The sequence below is a fragment of the Typopeltis vanoorti genome, chromosome 19, assembly GCF_054136105.1.
Source record: "Typopeltis vanoorti isolate ZY-2024b chromosome 19, IOZ_Tvanoo_1.0, whole genome shotgun sequence".
NCBI lineage: Eukaryota > Metazoa > Arthropoda > Arachnida > Uropygi > Thelyphonidae > Typopeltis > Typopeltis vanoorti.
Window position 1 is genome coordinate 89,133,470 of NC_143567.1, and position 14,908 is coordinate 89,148,377.

The following is a 14,908-nucleotide window of genomic DNA, read 5'->3' on the forward strand; positions in this document are numbered from 1 at the left end:
TGTAATCTTACTATATGTAGATATTGCTTTCCTTGACTTGTTTTGTATATACATATGTTAACCTGTACTGTTATCTATTTATGTACTGCTGCAACCTCTGCAGTAATTTTGTTTATATGTAGATACTGCATTGCTTAACATAAATTTTGTGTATGCATTTTGTTTACTACTTTATTTTTTGACTAATCATGTAGTGCTGTAGGACACCTTGTCTGTTTGTGTACCTTCTAGTAATTCTGTTTATATTACATTGCTAAATTTAATTTTCATCCATGCATATTGTATAATAATCCCTTTTTGCCTATTTTTGTACTGCTGTAAATTATGATGAAGAGCTAAAAAATGAACTACAACATCTACAAAGAACCTTCATAAGTAATGGCTACTCGTCGAAAACTATTAATAAGCATCTATACCACCGCCATCAAAACAACTCAGAAACACAAGACAACCCCAAAAGTTATATCTCCTTACCATACATCAGCTCGCCCTCCACAAAACTAAGCAGAATTTTACGAAAGTTCAACATAAAAACCTGTATCTCTACTCTTCCTAAACTAAGATCGATTTTAAGCAAATACAAACAAGCTCACAACCATCTACAATTCCCAGGAGTATACAAAATCATCTGTGACTGCGGGAAGCAATTCTATGGCCAAACTGAAAAATCCATCCTTCTACGTCTGGAAGAACACCAGAGGGACATTGCCTACAAAAGAACTAGAGCAAGTGCCTTGTCAAGCCATGTACTGTTTTCAGTAAACACAAATGATGAAGGCTATCAACATGAGATAAATTGGACAACAACTTCAAACCTTCATATATGCCGTGACGAGATGGAGCACCGCTTAGTCGAGTCTAAGGAAATTATGGACCCTCATCACATAAATAATAACCTTAGCTATAATCTACCGGACTCTTTCAGCTCTGCTATCTGATATTGGCACACTCGTGAAATCAGACGCACACAGCTGCCTAAGAATATTACTTCAACACGGACTGCAGCTACAGTTCAAAGCTAACTGAATTTTATAATACTCGTTGTTATTATTATTATTATTTCGGGCAACTCCAAGGAGTTGACAGACTCATCGAGGGAGGCCCTAACATCATGTCAATAACAACTATTCGACATTCACACAGTATCTATCATACCTCGCCTTAAACTCATTCACGGTCACAGCACCCACAACAGACTCTGGCAGCTTATTCCACTCATTTACCACTCTCCAAGTAAAAAAACCTAGCTCTAACACCCTTGTTAACCTTGCCCAGCTTCCATGTATGGTCCCTAGTCCTCTCACCACCAGTCCTATTCTCAAAAATATCTTCTGGATTGATCTTATAGAAACCCTTCAGTAATTTGAATGTCTCAATCATATCACCCCTTTTCTGCCTATCAACCAATTTTTGCAACCCACAAATCTTCAATCTGTTCTCATAAGGTTCATTCCACAGACCTGCCACCATCTTGGTCACTTGGCTCTGGATCCTCTCCACCTCCTCTCTATCAAGAAGAAACCCTGCACCCATATCTGGCCACAGTAGTCCAGATGGGGTCTTATCAGGGCTCGATATAGAGGAACAATAACCTGCATAACCTGTTTGTCTCTGCTTGTTAAAGTATTTTTCAGTAACCAAGTGATTTGATGAGCTGATTTAGCCACTTTTGCAATGTGTCCCCTAAACTTCAACTCTCTATCCACCAACACTCCCAAATCCCTGGCCTCATCAATCTCCTGGAGTACAGTTACACCAATGTGATATACTGCTGCTAATCTTTTCACTCCAAAATGCATAACCTTACACTTTGACACATTAAATTGACATCCATTTTCCCTAGCCCAGTCCTCCAAACTATCCAAATCATCTCCTGCAAAATTTTGGCATCCTGTGCACTCACAATTGCTCTACCCAACTTTGCATCATCAGCAAACAAGTGAACACTTCCTCTCAGATCCTTTCCTATATCGTTAATGAACAAATTGAAAAGTGGTGGTCCAAGAACACAACCCTGCTGCACACCACTAGTCACAAGCCGTCTTTTGGACTCCACTCCTGAATAAACCACTCTCTGGCATCTCTCCATCAACCACCCTCCTATCCATCTCACCAACCCTATATCCATCCCCATCTGCTCCAGTTTACTGATTAGAGTTCCATGTGTGATACAATGTTTCTTATAGTGTCTATTTGCTTTCTGTGTTTCCACACCTGAAGAAGTCGGAAAATCCGATGAAAAATGTTGCGTTTTGAATAAATTTAATTGTTATTCTAGTCTCGGTTATAGTCAGTATATACAAATATGAACATATCCCAATTCCGAGTTAATACTACAAATTGTTATATATATATAACCAAGCAATTTTATATGCTTGGTTATTTTAGCTCCTAATCCCAAGTATGCAAACAATTAAGTTTGCGCCTGAAACAAAGTTCAAGTCTAAAGATGGTACAACACCAGGGCAACTCATTGTAAAGGTGGTTAAAGCTTTGATCACTATTCTTAGTATTTTCCCATAATGTAAAGCACATCTCACTAGAAGATGTATACTGCAATGCATTATGGGTGGGGTCACTACCCAGACCGGTTTCGACCTTTTTTGAGGTCTCCTCAGTGAGTAGCTAGACCCTAAATACCAAGGTTTTAGTAATACAAAGCCTTATCAACTTTACCTATATAAGTTGCAACAAGGTGTATTAAGTTTTAATAAAAATCTCTGGAGGAGATATTGATGGGAATAAATTTTTAACTTAGGTATATTGTATATTAGGATAACCAAGCAATTTTATATGCTTGGTTATTTTAGCTCCTAATCCTAATATACAATATACCTAAGTTAAAAATTTATTCCCATCAATATCTCCTCCAGAGATTTTTATTAAAACTTAATACATCTTGTTGCAACTTATATAGGTAAAGTTGATAAGGCTTTGTATTACTAAAACCTTGGTATTTAGGGTCTAGCTACTCACTGAGGAGACCTCAAAAAAGGTCGAAACCGGTCTGGGTAGTGACCCCACCCATAATGCATTGCAGTATACATCTTCTAGTGAGATGTGCTTTACATTATGGGAAAATACTAAGAATAGTGATCAAAGCTTTAACCACCTTTACAATGAGTTGCCCTGGTGTTGTACCATCTTTAGACTTGAACTTTGTTTCAGGCGCAAACTTAATTGTTTGCATACTTGGGATTAGGAGCTAAAATAACCAAGCATATAAAATTGCTTGGTTATCCTAATATACAATATACCTAAGTTAAAAATTTATTCCCATCAATATCTCCTCCAGAGATTTTTATTAAAACTTAATACACCTTGTTGCAACTTATATAGGTAATGTTGATAAGGCTTTGTATTACTAAAACCTTGGTATTTAGGGTCTAGCTACTCACTGAGGAGACCTCAAAAAAGGTCGAAACCGGTCTGGGTAGTGACCCCACCCATAATGCATTGCAGTATACATCTTCTAGTGAGATGTGCTTTACATTATGGGAAAATACTAAGAATAGTGATCAAAGCTTTAACCACCTTTACAATGAGTTGCCCTGGTGTTGTACCATCTTTAGACTTGAACTTTGTTTCAGGCGCAAACTTAATTGTTTGCATACTTGGGATTAGGAGCTAAAATAACCAAGCATATAAAATTGCTTGGTTATCCTAATATACAATATACCTAAATTAAAAATTTATTCCCATATATATATATATATATATATATATATATATACACTTTAATTTTTTTATATATACTGCAGTTTTATTGACTTCAAACAAGCATTTGATTCCATTGACAGGAACAAAATGATAAACATCTTAAAATCTATGATGTTAGATGCAGAAATACAAACCTTTATTATGAATTATTATAAAGATACCAAAGCAACTCACAAATTTAATTAAATAAAAGCAGACAAATTCAAAGTAGAAAAAGGAGTTATGCAGAGTTGTCCACTCTCGCCAAATTTATTTACCATCTCGAAAAAATGCGGAAATCTGTAGCTGAAGAACCAGTATATAAATAAATGGCATGAATATCGACCACATTAAATATGCAGATGATATTATTATTCTTGTAGAATCTAAAGCACAATTGGGAAAAAACCATGAATTTTAAATGAAGAGTGCAACTTTTGGAATGAAAATCAATCTAAGCAAAACTAAAACCATTAAAAGTAGGAAGAGTTGAGGAAAATATTTAATTAAATTTAGAAGATCATATACTTGAAGAAGTAAAGCAATTTACATATCTTGGCAGTCTCAATACTCACAACCTCGACAACAAAGAAACAGTAAAATACAAATTAAACAAAATATGGAAAAATAACAGCATTTTAAAAAGACTCAAACTAAAACTCTATAAAATCATTATTATACTTACAGCAACTTATTGATCTGAGGCATGGAGACTCAATCAGAATGAAATACAGAAAATCAGAGCATTCAAAATGAAATGCTTAAGAAAAATAAATAAGACTCACTGGTCTGAACACAAAGCAAATTAGCAAGTCAGACATGAATTAAACTATAGAGAAGATATGATAGCTATTAATTTAAACAGCAGTTAAGATGGTTTGGACTCCTCTGGAGAATGTCCTTTCAGTGATTACCAAATATAGTCTTGAATGGAATCATTGGAAGCAGATGATCAAGAGGTAGACCAAACAGAACTTGACTACAGTCTTTGAAGGAAAGGTCTCAATTATTGAGCTTCAGAGAGATGACAGAAATTGCTAGAGATAGAGCCAGATGGCAAAGATTTCATATGGGACTCGACTCAACCTGTTATTTGACAAGATGGACAAAGAAGAAAAATTCTTGCTTTAGTAATTTACTCACTTTTTCTAATAAATTGACTGTTTTTTTATGTGGCTTCCAACTAAGAAAGGATGGGTCTTTTGTACATTAGTACTGTGGTAGGACTAAACGTGATAATCCAGAAACCTTGTTCTAGATGTCTAATATGAAACATTTTCAAGTGGTTTCAGACCTCCAGTTAACAGGATAGTGGTAACGGTTTCAAAATGGGTGATCAGTTCATCTACCCTCAGTGTGCCCACTTTGGAATTCAAATCAGCCAAGCAATGTTTGATGTCTTATAGCAAGTTTTTTTTTTCAATTGGTCATAAGTAAATTGTTTGACAAGAAATTATACTGATACTAAGGCAGTTTGATGTGAAGTCAGAAGCCTCTATATATAGATAGCTGGCGGTGAAGATACATCACATTCAAACTTTGTTTGCTCATACTCTGGTAAAGAATTAAAAATAATTTCTGTATAATATTTATAATTTCTATATTATATAAAGAATTATATAATAAAAAATAATTAATATATAATTTTTTTGTCTGTCCATCAGCCAACAGGTAAATGATAGACATACATCAGCCTTCAGTCCATCATCTACCACTGCCTGTTGGCTGGGAAGCAGAGATGCTATCCACCCTTCTAACTAAGACTATCAAGTCTGATGTCTTTCCATCACCTGCCCTCTTATCCATATCACCAGCTTTATATCTATCCCTTTTTTTCTCTAATTTATTTAAGAGTTATATCAGTATCCTGTTGAATCCCTTTGTAAAGTCTGGGATTATCATTATTAGCTATTTCCTCTATTCTTCTCAATTTTGGGATGGAAAAATTATAAGCTGTGCACTACGTTGATGGAACTAGAGTGCAAGAAATTGAGGATAAGGATTTGGGGATGATTGTGAATAGGAAGTTAATTTAGCGAGTGTATTGCAGAAGTAGTCAAAGTAGCTCATTTGATTACTCAAATATAGAACACTGATGAAGATATACTTTGATACAGCTACATCTCTACTCCTGTGCGCAGATCTAGTTTACCTGGATTTCTTGAGAGATGAAGTGGTGCAGAAGATCTAGAGATTGAGTGACAAAGATATTGATAGGTGTATGGAATGCTTTATATGAAGATAAATTGAATGTTTGTGGGTTGAAAAGTTGAGTTGGTAGGTAGAAAAGAACAGTCATGATAATACATAAGTTACTAAAGGGATTTTATTGTACTGATGCAGAAGAAAATTTTCACTACATGACAAGAGAGAGAATAAAAGGTCATTTTTGGAAATGACGTGTGTGTGTGTATGGTTAGCAAGTACATGAGGACTGTTTTTTTTTTTTTGCTTTTCCTGGAAAGTGGCAAAATGGATTGCCAAAATCAGTTATGAGTGTGCAAAGGAGAAGCAAGTGATGTGTTATGCAAATAATGGTCAGCATAATCTGCCTGTTATGAATCTTCAAACCCCATGGAGATACCTTAGCAATAATAGTAATTATTATTTAATATACTTTTTTTGGTATTTTTGGTGCTTTACATTTTGCGAATTTTATTAGATCATTTCTTGTGAATAAGTTGTGTTTTGAAAATAGATTTATAGGAGATTTTTTAAACAAAGAATTTTTAAATAATTTTAGGCCTTTATCATAAGAAGGCAAAAATGATATTCCTTGGACTAGATAATGCAGGAAAAACTACATTACTTAGTGTTCTTAAGGATGATAGATTGGTTCAGCCAGTTCCTACACTCCATCCAAGTAAGTATGATTAAAGCATCACCCTTATTATTATAATAAATTTTTATAATGTATTTATTTTATTTCATTTTTTATAATTAAGAGTAACTTGTGTACAGTACATAAATAAATCTGTATCTACTCTTCATTATTAATTCCCAAAAAACTTAATTCAGAAAATATTAGAATAAAATTTTGATGTCACTAATGATCAATATAATTATTAATAATACTTATTTCTAACAGTTTCACTTTTATCCTTAAAATGAAATTTATTTTACATAAAATTTATACATTAAAATAATACTGTTGCCTTTGAGATGCATTTTTAGTAAATTTTTAAATTCCTTGCGAATTAACAAAATTCATTTACTTTTGCATTTATTTCAAGATTTTGAGTTCATTATAATGTCTCTAATTTGAAATGTATTGGACTTATGGTTCAAAATTGAAAAGCACGAAATTGTATTTTGGTTTATTGGCAATTTTGTATGCTAGAGGTGCAGTGGGTGGTTACAGTTGCTTTGTGCAGTCTTATGTGTCTGTTTAAACAATTTATAATTGTATACTTTAAAATTTTCTTGGATGTTATGGTTTTTCACTTTTAATCACAATACCTTATCAACATACAGGAACCCAGTACTCTAACAGATATTGTCACTGTATATCTTGTTACCTTAATTGGTGTGGTATAAAAGAAACACGAAGTTTTAAGACATCTGTCTTTCCCACACAAAACATTTTGAACCTATAGGAGATTAATAAGTCTACCACAGATTAAATTACCTGGAAATCTTGCTATTGAGACCAAACATGGAGCTCTTTCCAACTGTTTTCTCAAACCACTTTTAATAATTAGATTAAATATTGAAGAACAGAAGCTCTTCTTTATTACATCCTGGAGTCTATGAAGTGCCCTGTTCGTGTGTTGAGCTTACTATGGACAGACAGGAAGAACTGTGGATGTCCACCTCAGAGTGAACATAAAAAAAAATATATCCAGCACTATTGCTGTGGCAAGTCAGGTCTAGCAAACCATGCTTTAGATACCCCAGCACACAGGATCAATTAGAAAAAAAACAAAAGTGCTGCACAGAAGCTTTTATAAGTCAGAGAAGTTGTTTCTGGAATCAACAGAAGCCTCGAAACATACCCCAAACCTCAACAAGTATGGCTGTATAAATTTGCCAAAGATTTGGGAAACAGTCATCTTAAGAAATTAATACCTGCTTTCTCTCTCTCTCTGTTTTTTTCAACGTAGATGGCACTTAATTAGGACACTTTAGTCTTTGTGTTGTTCAAACTAGTCCCATTGTTATAACAGATTGTTTTTGTTGTTTCGCATACTGTGACAAACTGTTTTTGCTCTGAAGATACTGGATAGGATACCAGTGGAATATCAGTAATCAGTTAATAAATAGCTATTTTCTTATTAGTCTGTTCTCATCTATACCGTTAAAATTAATCAACAGATAAAATATCCATTATAATGCTTCTAAGAAGTAAGCATTATTATGAATCTGGGTTGCTCAAAGCATTGCTATACAGAAATGGCACATTCTTAAAAGAACCACTTACCTCTTGTTTGGGAAAAGTTCTTATAATAACTTCTTATATCCTAGGATTTAAGGAACTGTTATAGAAACTTAAAGTTAGTCTCATAGATGATGCAAGGATTTTTCTCATCCTGTTAACCTGGGGCTTCCTCTCTTGCAAAACACAGAAACCAGCTGATGAATACACACAGTTAACAGACTAAACATACTTAACTCATGTTCCTGGCTGTCTCTTGGCATGCAGGTCTGAGAGTGTAGTAAATGGGGACACGTTGAATGAGTTTAAAATATGGTGTGAGTTAAAATATTGCGAGCTATTTGCACGCAATAGTGTATGCACCTTTTGTGATGAGTCTTTTGACTCTATGATGTTCTGGTGTTAATAATGATAATCTAATTATTATTATTAGTAGTAGTTTCTTTACATCTCTTTAATTTTGTTCCTGTTTTTTATAACGATAATGTGGATGAATACTTCATATAATTGTTCTTCTCATCTAAAAATGAACAGTTATGTCTTCTAGGGAAAAACCATGGAAGTATGATATAATGTAGTATTTATTTGTCAAATGAAGAGGAATGGAAGGCATTGGCGGGTCATTTATGTATAGGAGGAAGAAGACAGGAGAAAGTATTGAACCCTACCATTGAGCAGAAAATCTGAAGATAAAAATTATCGTCTGGAGAGGAAATTGGCCATTCATTTAAAGCGAATGGAAGATAGTTTGCTAAGCATGCTTTAATGATAGAATGTTTTGGAACTACAGAAGAGACTACAATCTTTCTTCAAATGTTTCCATGACTTGCATTTAGTGATGAGCAGTGTGGTCTAGGAGATATTCTAAGCATAGGCTCCATTCATAATAGTAGAATCCATGCTAGGGTCAGTTGCTGAGTAGAATGATTGCCTCCAGTTGGCAATGAGATTAGTTGATTATTTTTGAGAGAACTGAAGTGAGAATGATGAGATAATAGTGATTTCCAGAAAAGGGAAATCTCTGGATTTTCCTTTTTCCAAGATGTTTGTTCTTTTTCTTTTAGAATATATAAGAAGACATGTCAGAGGCTTTGAAGAAATTTGAAGACACAGAGGTGTGGGCTTTTCTTTTCTTTTTTTTTTTTTTGTGTCATCAAGTTTTTTGTGCTGAAAGAAAATTCTACACCTGAGATTCACCAAACTTTGTGTGAGTCGTTAGGGGATTATGCCCCAGCATATCTAACAGATGGGTGTCCAAGTTTAAAACTGGGCATCCTGAGACAACAGATACCCTCAGGTCAGAAAGATCTTCCACAGCGATCACACCTGAAAACATGAATGCAGTGCATTCATTCCATGATCCTTCGACGATAGACAAATACTGATCAAAAACATTGCAAAGACTCTGGGCATATCCAGAGAACGAGTTGGGGTCATTATCCACCAACATCTGGACATACAGAAGCTCTAAGTGAAGTGGGTCTCCAAATGTTTGAATGCTGACCAAAAGAGAGAACATGTACTGTCATCTTAAGGGATTTGGGGTCATTTTGAGAAATCAAGTGCAAATTTTTTGGCTTGTTTTGTGAATGTTGGCGAAACATGGTTCATTACTATGACCAAGAGACCAGTCAACGGAGTGGAGACACAAAGGTTCTTCCTTGCTAACTTCTGAAAAGTTAGCAAGGAAGGTTGCCATTATACTTTTTGGATATGGATGGTGTAATCCTTACCAAGTACCTCAAAAAAAAAAAAAAAAAAAAGGTGAGGAGCAAATTTATTCAACAGCTCTGAAGGAATTTGAAGGGAGTACTGAAAGAAATATGGTACAAGAAACTGAGCAGAGGTGTGTTGCTTTTGTAGGACAATGCACCTATTCACACTGCTCATGAAACCCAACAGACAATACATAACTTGGGCTTTCAATTCTGCCTCACCCATTTGCCAAATGTGACACCATCTGGCCGTTTCCTATTCCCAAATTTAAGGAAACACTTAAATTTCGGAATTTAAGGAAACCTTGTTGCACCTTGTTTGGGCAACAAGGGAAAGACTATTTTTTCTCAGAAGATTGCAAATGATGCAGCAGCATTGTTACAAGTGTAAAACACCTTGTGGGGAATATGTAGAATAATGTGTAAGTTACATGGTTCTATCTCAATTCTTTCATGGTGATTATCACAACTTTTCAGCACATCCTCATATATTCATTTGAACTAGTGAAGAAGTCTCTCTGCAGGGTTCTTCTATTGAATCTGTTAGTCCAGATTTTTCTCGTAAGTTTGCACCTTGAAGCACTTGATTAAAAAAAAAACAAAGTACAGTAAAGCCCCATTTTTACATTCTCGCAATTTATGTTTTCCCGCCATTTAAGTCATTTTCTGTTGGTCCCGTCTGAAGGCCTATTCTTACGATATATTGTTTTCCCGCCATTAACAACTTGATGTGGACGTTATTTCCCGTGATTTGCGTTTTTTTCTCGGGTGGCAATACTGATTTTCGAATTGATTTCTGCAGAAATCTGCGCATTTCTGTTCCCAGATGGCATTGCTTTCAGGTGTAGTTTCATTTCCGCCATCACGGTGACTTGCACGCTTGCAGCAGTAATCTAGTGATGAGCGATACCGTGATTTTTCAATCACAGTACGAATTGATATTGCAGAATTTCTGCTACGTAATTTAGTGTGTGAAAGTTGTTCAAGTTGCGGTGGTGGATTATCCATGTTAGTAACATGGAGAAAAAAGACAGAAAATGTATTTTGGTAGAAGAAAAGATGGCAATTCTGTGACGTGTAGATTGTCATGCCAGAACACGTGTGCATTTAGCAAAAGATCTTGGACTCTCCATGTCCACTTTGAACACGATAGTAAAAAACAGGTCAAGGATTGAACTCAATGCAAAGCAATCTGGTGCTATGTCAAAAAAAAAAAAACAACGAAAAGCAAAAACAATCAACAATTGAGATTTTTTTTAAATAGATAAATGTAAGTAATTGTAAATTCATTTATTTTCAGTTAGTAAATTTTGTAATCTAGTATGTAGACTCACATACTAGCAGTAAGTCATCTTTAAGCCTTTTTTTAATGTTTTTTTACATTTCCTGCTATTTACACTTTTTTCCATCAGTTCCCTGAAAAGTCTAAAAAAGGAGTTTTACTGTATATACTTTTTTCGTAGTTTTAATAATTAAATACATTTTTTTTGTTATTTTTCAGATACATATAAAATAATAATTTACTCATTCTTACTTTTTTATGAGAATTTTATAGAAAAAAACAGGAACATCACTTTTTTTTGTCTGTGTGAAATTAAATAAATTTTTAATGATTAACTTAATTCATTTATGATAATCAGAAAGAAACAAGACATGATTTTCGAAATCATGTCTTGTTGAGGAAATGAAAATCAGAAATGCCAAACCAGTGGGTAGTTCTCTACTGTGGAATGCATAAGTGCTGTTCTTGTTGTGGAAGGAATCATGTAGTGGGCAGTTGAAACAGGCATATGTTGTGTCTTTAAGTTAAGGTATTGAGAAATAAGAAGTCAACCCTGGATATCTAAGTGGTGGTGGTGCATATCTTCTATGTTTGCATCAAAGCCAGTGTCGAAGTGAATATGGAAATTTTATTTCGGTTGAATTTTTTTTTTTTAATGGTATTGTTTTTATTGGATTATTTATTTTATCCACAATGTTATTGCATTTATTTTTTTGTGATATCAGAGGAGTTAGTAACTTCATGCATTATGGCATAATGTGTGTCCCATAAAATAGCACTCATGCTTCCATCCATAGATGAAGATCTGTTTTTCTTCAAAGCACAGGCAAGAAGGGTAACCAGTGTGGTAAGAAAGGCAAAAGCAGAGTATGAAAGGAAATTAGCAGTGCTGGCCAAAGATAATCCCAAAGAGTTCTTTTGGTATGTTGCAAGTAAAAGGAGGAATGTTTATAGCAGAATGATTTTAATGAATGCCAGTGGTAGAGAGGTAACTGAATTAAGCAAAATAGTAGAATTACTAAGTGAGCACTTTGCAAGAGTATATCACCCAAGTGGAGACATTGTAGTAACAAGAGAGGCAAAGGCTTACATAGAAACTGAGGCAAATGAACTGGAAGTGTAAAGCATATTACAGAACCTTGATGTGAATATAGCTATGGGATTAGATAGTATACTAGCTCGAGCTTTATGAGAGGTGTTATGGAATTGGCAGTGCCTTTGACCATATTGTTTAATTAGAGTTTTGACTCAGTGTGGAACAATTTTTCCCCTCTTTGCCATTCAGGCTTCTTACATTGATAGTACCGATCTTTAACTCTGGTGATGTTGAGTTGTACTTTGCCACATTAAACTGACAAACATTCTCCTTTTCCAGACTGCTGGTCTATCCAAATCATCCTACAAAATTTTATCATCATATAAATCAATGTAAGAATCGGTACTATCAATGTAAAAAGATCGGTACTATCAATGTAAGAAGCCATTCAGGCTTCTTACATTGATAGTACCGATCTTTAACTCTGGTGATGTTGAGTTGTACTTTGCCACATTAAACTGACAACCATTCTCCTTTTCCAGACTGCTGGTCTATCCAAATCATCCTACAAAATTTTATCATCATCCATATTAACTATTGCTATACCCAATTTTGCATCGTCAGCAAACAACTGAATAGTTCCTCTCAGATCCTTTGTTATATCGTTAATGAACAAGTTAAATAGTAGTGCCCCAAGAACACAGCCCTGTGGCATGACACTAGACATAGGCCTTGTACTGGTGCTCTACTCTACTCCTGAATAAACTACTCTCTGATATTTCCATCTGCCATCTTCTTATCCACTTCACGAACTTCATAACCATCCCCATTTGCTGCAATTAACTGATTAGAATTCCTGCAGTGTCATGTCAAAAGCTTTCACAAAATCCAGCCGTATCGCTCTAAACCCATTACCTTTATCGAACCCAGCTGTCACTGTATAAAAAAACATGAACAAGTGATGCACAACTTACCCTTCACAAAACCTTGTCCCCCCCCCCCATATGGTATCCTATTTCTATCTTTCCATTCCTGTATTTTGCTCTTGACCAACTTCTTCAGTACCTTGACTACAACTCCTGATATGCTGAGTCAGTAATTTGCTACATCAGTCTTGGAACCTCCAATATACAATGGAACTATTTTCCCCTTTCCACCAAGGGGTGGAAAGAGGGAAAAAATTGTATTTATTGCTCAGATCGACATAATAGGGGTGACTGAAACAAAAAAGACCAAAACTGGTGAGATCTTTCTGAGCAATAAGTATAAAATGTTATATTCAGGCAATGACAATCAAGGAAAAGGAGTAGCCATAGTATTCAACAATAAATACGAGACTAATCTTCTTGAATGGCAGACAATTTCAAGTAGAGCGATGTGAGCAAATATCAGAATGGGGAACTGCACAATGAGACTTATTTGTGTCTATGGTACCACAGAAGGTTCTCCTAAGGTAGAAGTGGAGGAATTTTTTTTTTGATGCTTTAGAAAAAGCAACTGACACAATGAAAAAGGAAAAGTTGGTCCTTGTTGGGGATCTAAATAGCAGATTAGGAAATGATTGTCAGACATACAAAAATATTTTGGGAAAATTTGGAGAAAAGAGCAAAGCTAATAATAATGGCAAATACCTGTTGAATATCTGCTCAAGACATGGAGTGGTTATTACTAACACCATGTTCCAACATAAAAATGTGCACAAATTCACATGGAGAGAAGAGGCGAGGAATAAGAAAAGTCTCATTCACTATGTTATTGTTGATAGTGATATTTTCTCCCTGGTGCAGGACACCAGAGTGTACAGAGGATTTGAAATTGGAAGTGATCACTATTTAGTCCTGAGCAAGATAAAATTGAATTTCATATTGAAAAGAATGACATGTAAGAAAGTTTTAAAGCGAATAAAAGTTGAGCAGCTCTCAGATGTGAACTGTAGACTAAAATACACAAAGATTATTGAAGAAAAAATGAAAGAGTTTGAGAACAGGAATCAAAACTTGGAGATTCAGTGGCAAACTCTGAAGAAAACATTGATTGATTCTGCCAGAGAGGCATGTGGCAAGGTTGTCTGTAAGGATAAAAAAAATCAGAACTCCCTGGTGGACACAGGAAGTTAAAGAGGCAGTGAAGGAAAAGAAGAAAGCATATAAAAGTTCCTGTCAAATAAGTCAGCTTTTACTCTTACAGAATACAGAGAAAATGTAAGAAAGCTAAACAGTGTGTAAAACTAGCTAAACAAAAGTCATGGGAGGACTTTGGCAAGAATATAGAAAATAAATATCAAGAAGGTCGCAAAATATTCTGGAGGTTGTTGAAGAAGCTTAGGAATGGAGGAAAGAGTGCTGTAAAAGGAGTTAGAGATGATAAAGGTTACATGAAAATGGGAGAAAAAGATATCCTTGAAGTATGGAGTAATTACTTTGAAAAACTGCTAAATGAAACAAGCAGTGATGACAGCACAGTGGTAAAAAACTGACCAGGCATGCAGTCAGGAATACATATCCATACTTCAAGTAGAAAAAGCCATTAAAGGCTTGAAATGTGGAAAGACAGCAGGAGTAGATGATATTCGACCAGAAATGTTGAAGTATGGTGGTATAAGAGTCTTACAGTGGCTGCACTGCATAGTTCAGAAAGCCTGGACAGAGGGACGAATTCCAGATGATTGGAGTAGAGTTCTCATTGTACCCATATATAAAAAGGGAAATAAAACTGCATGTGAGAATTACAAAGGTATTTCCCTACTGAGTGTTCCTGGAAAGATCTATGCAAGTATACTTGAGAAACGGTTGAGAAGAATT

General features: G+C 35.0%; 1 protein-coding gene across 1 annotated transcript in view; it reads left to right on the top strand.

Moving 5' to 3' along the window:
- Positions 1 to 14,908, top strand: part of LOC150096322 (small COPII coat GTPase SAR1-like) — a 120,547-nt gene that overhangs the window by 19,358 nt on the left and 86,281 nt on the right. Inside the window, exon 3 of the mRNA XM_090408893.1 lies at positions 6,443 to 6,562. Within this exon, the coding sequence (XP_090265019.1) occupies positions 6,443 to 6,562 (120 nt within the window). The remainder of the gene's footprint in view (positions 1 to 6,442; positions 6,563 to 14,908) is intronic.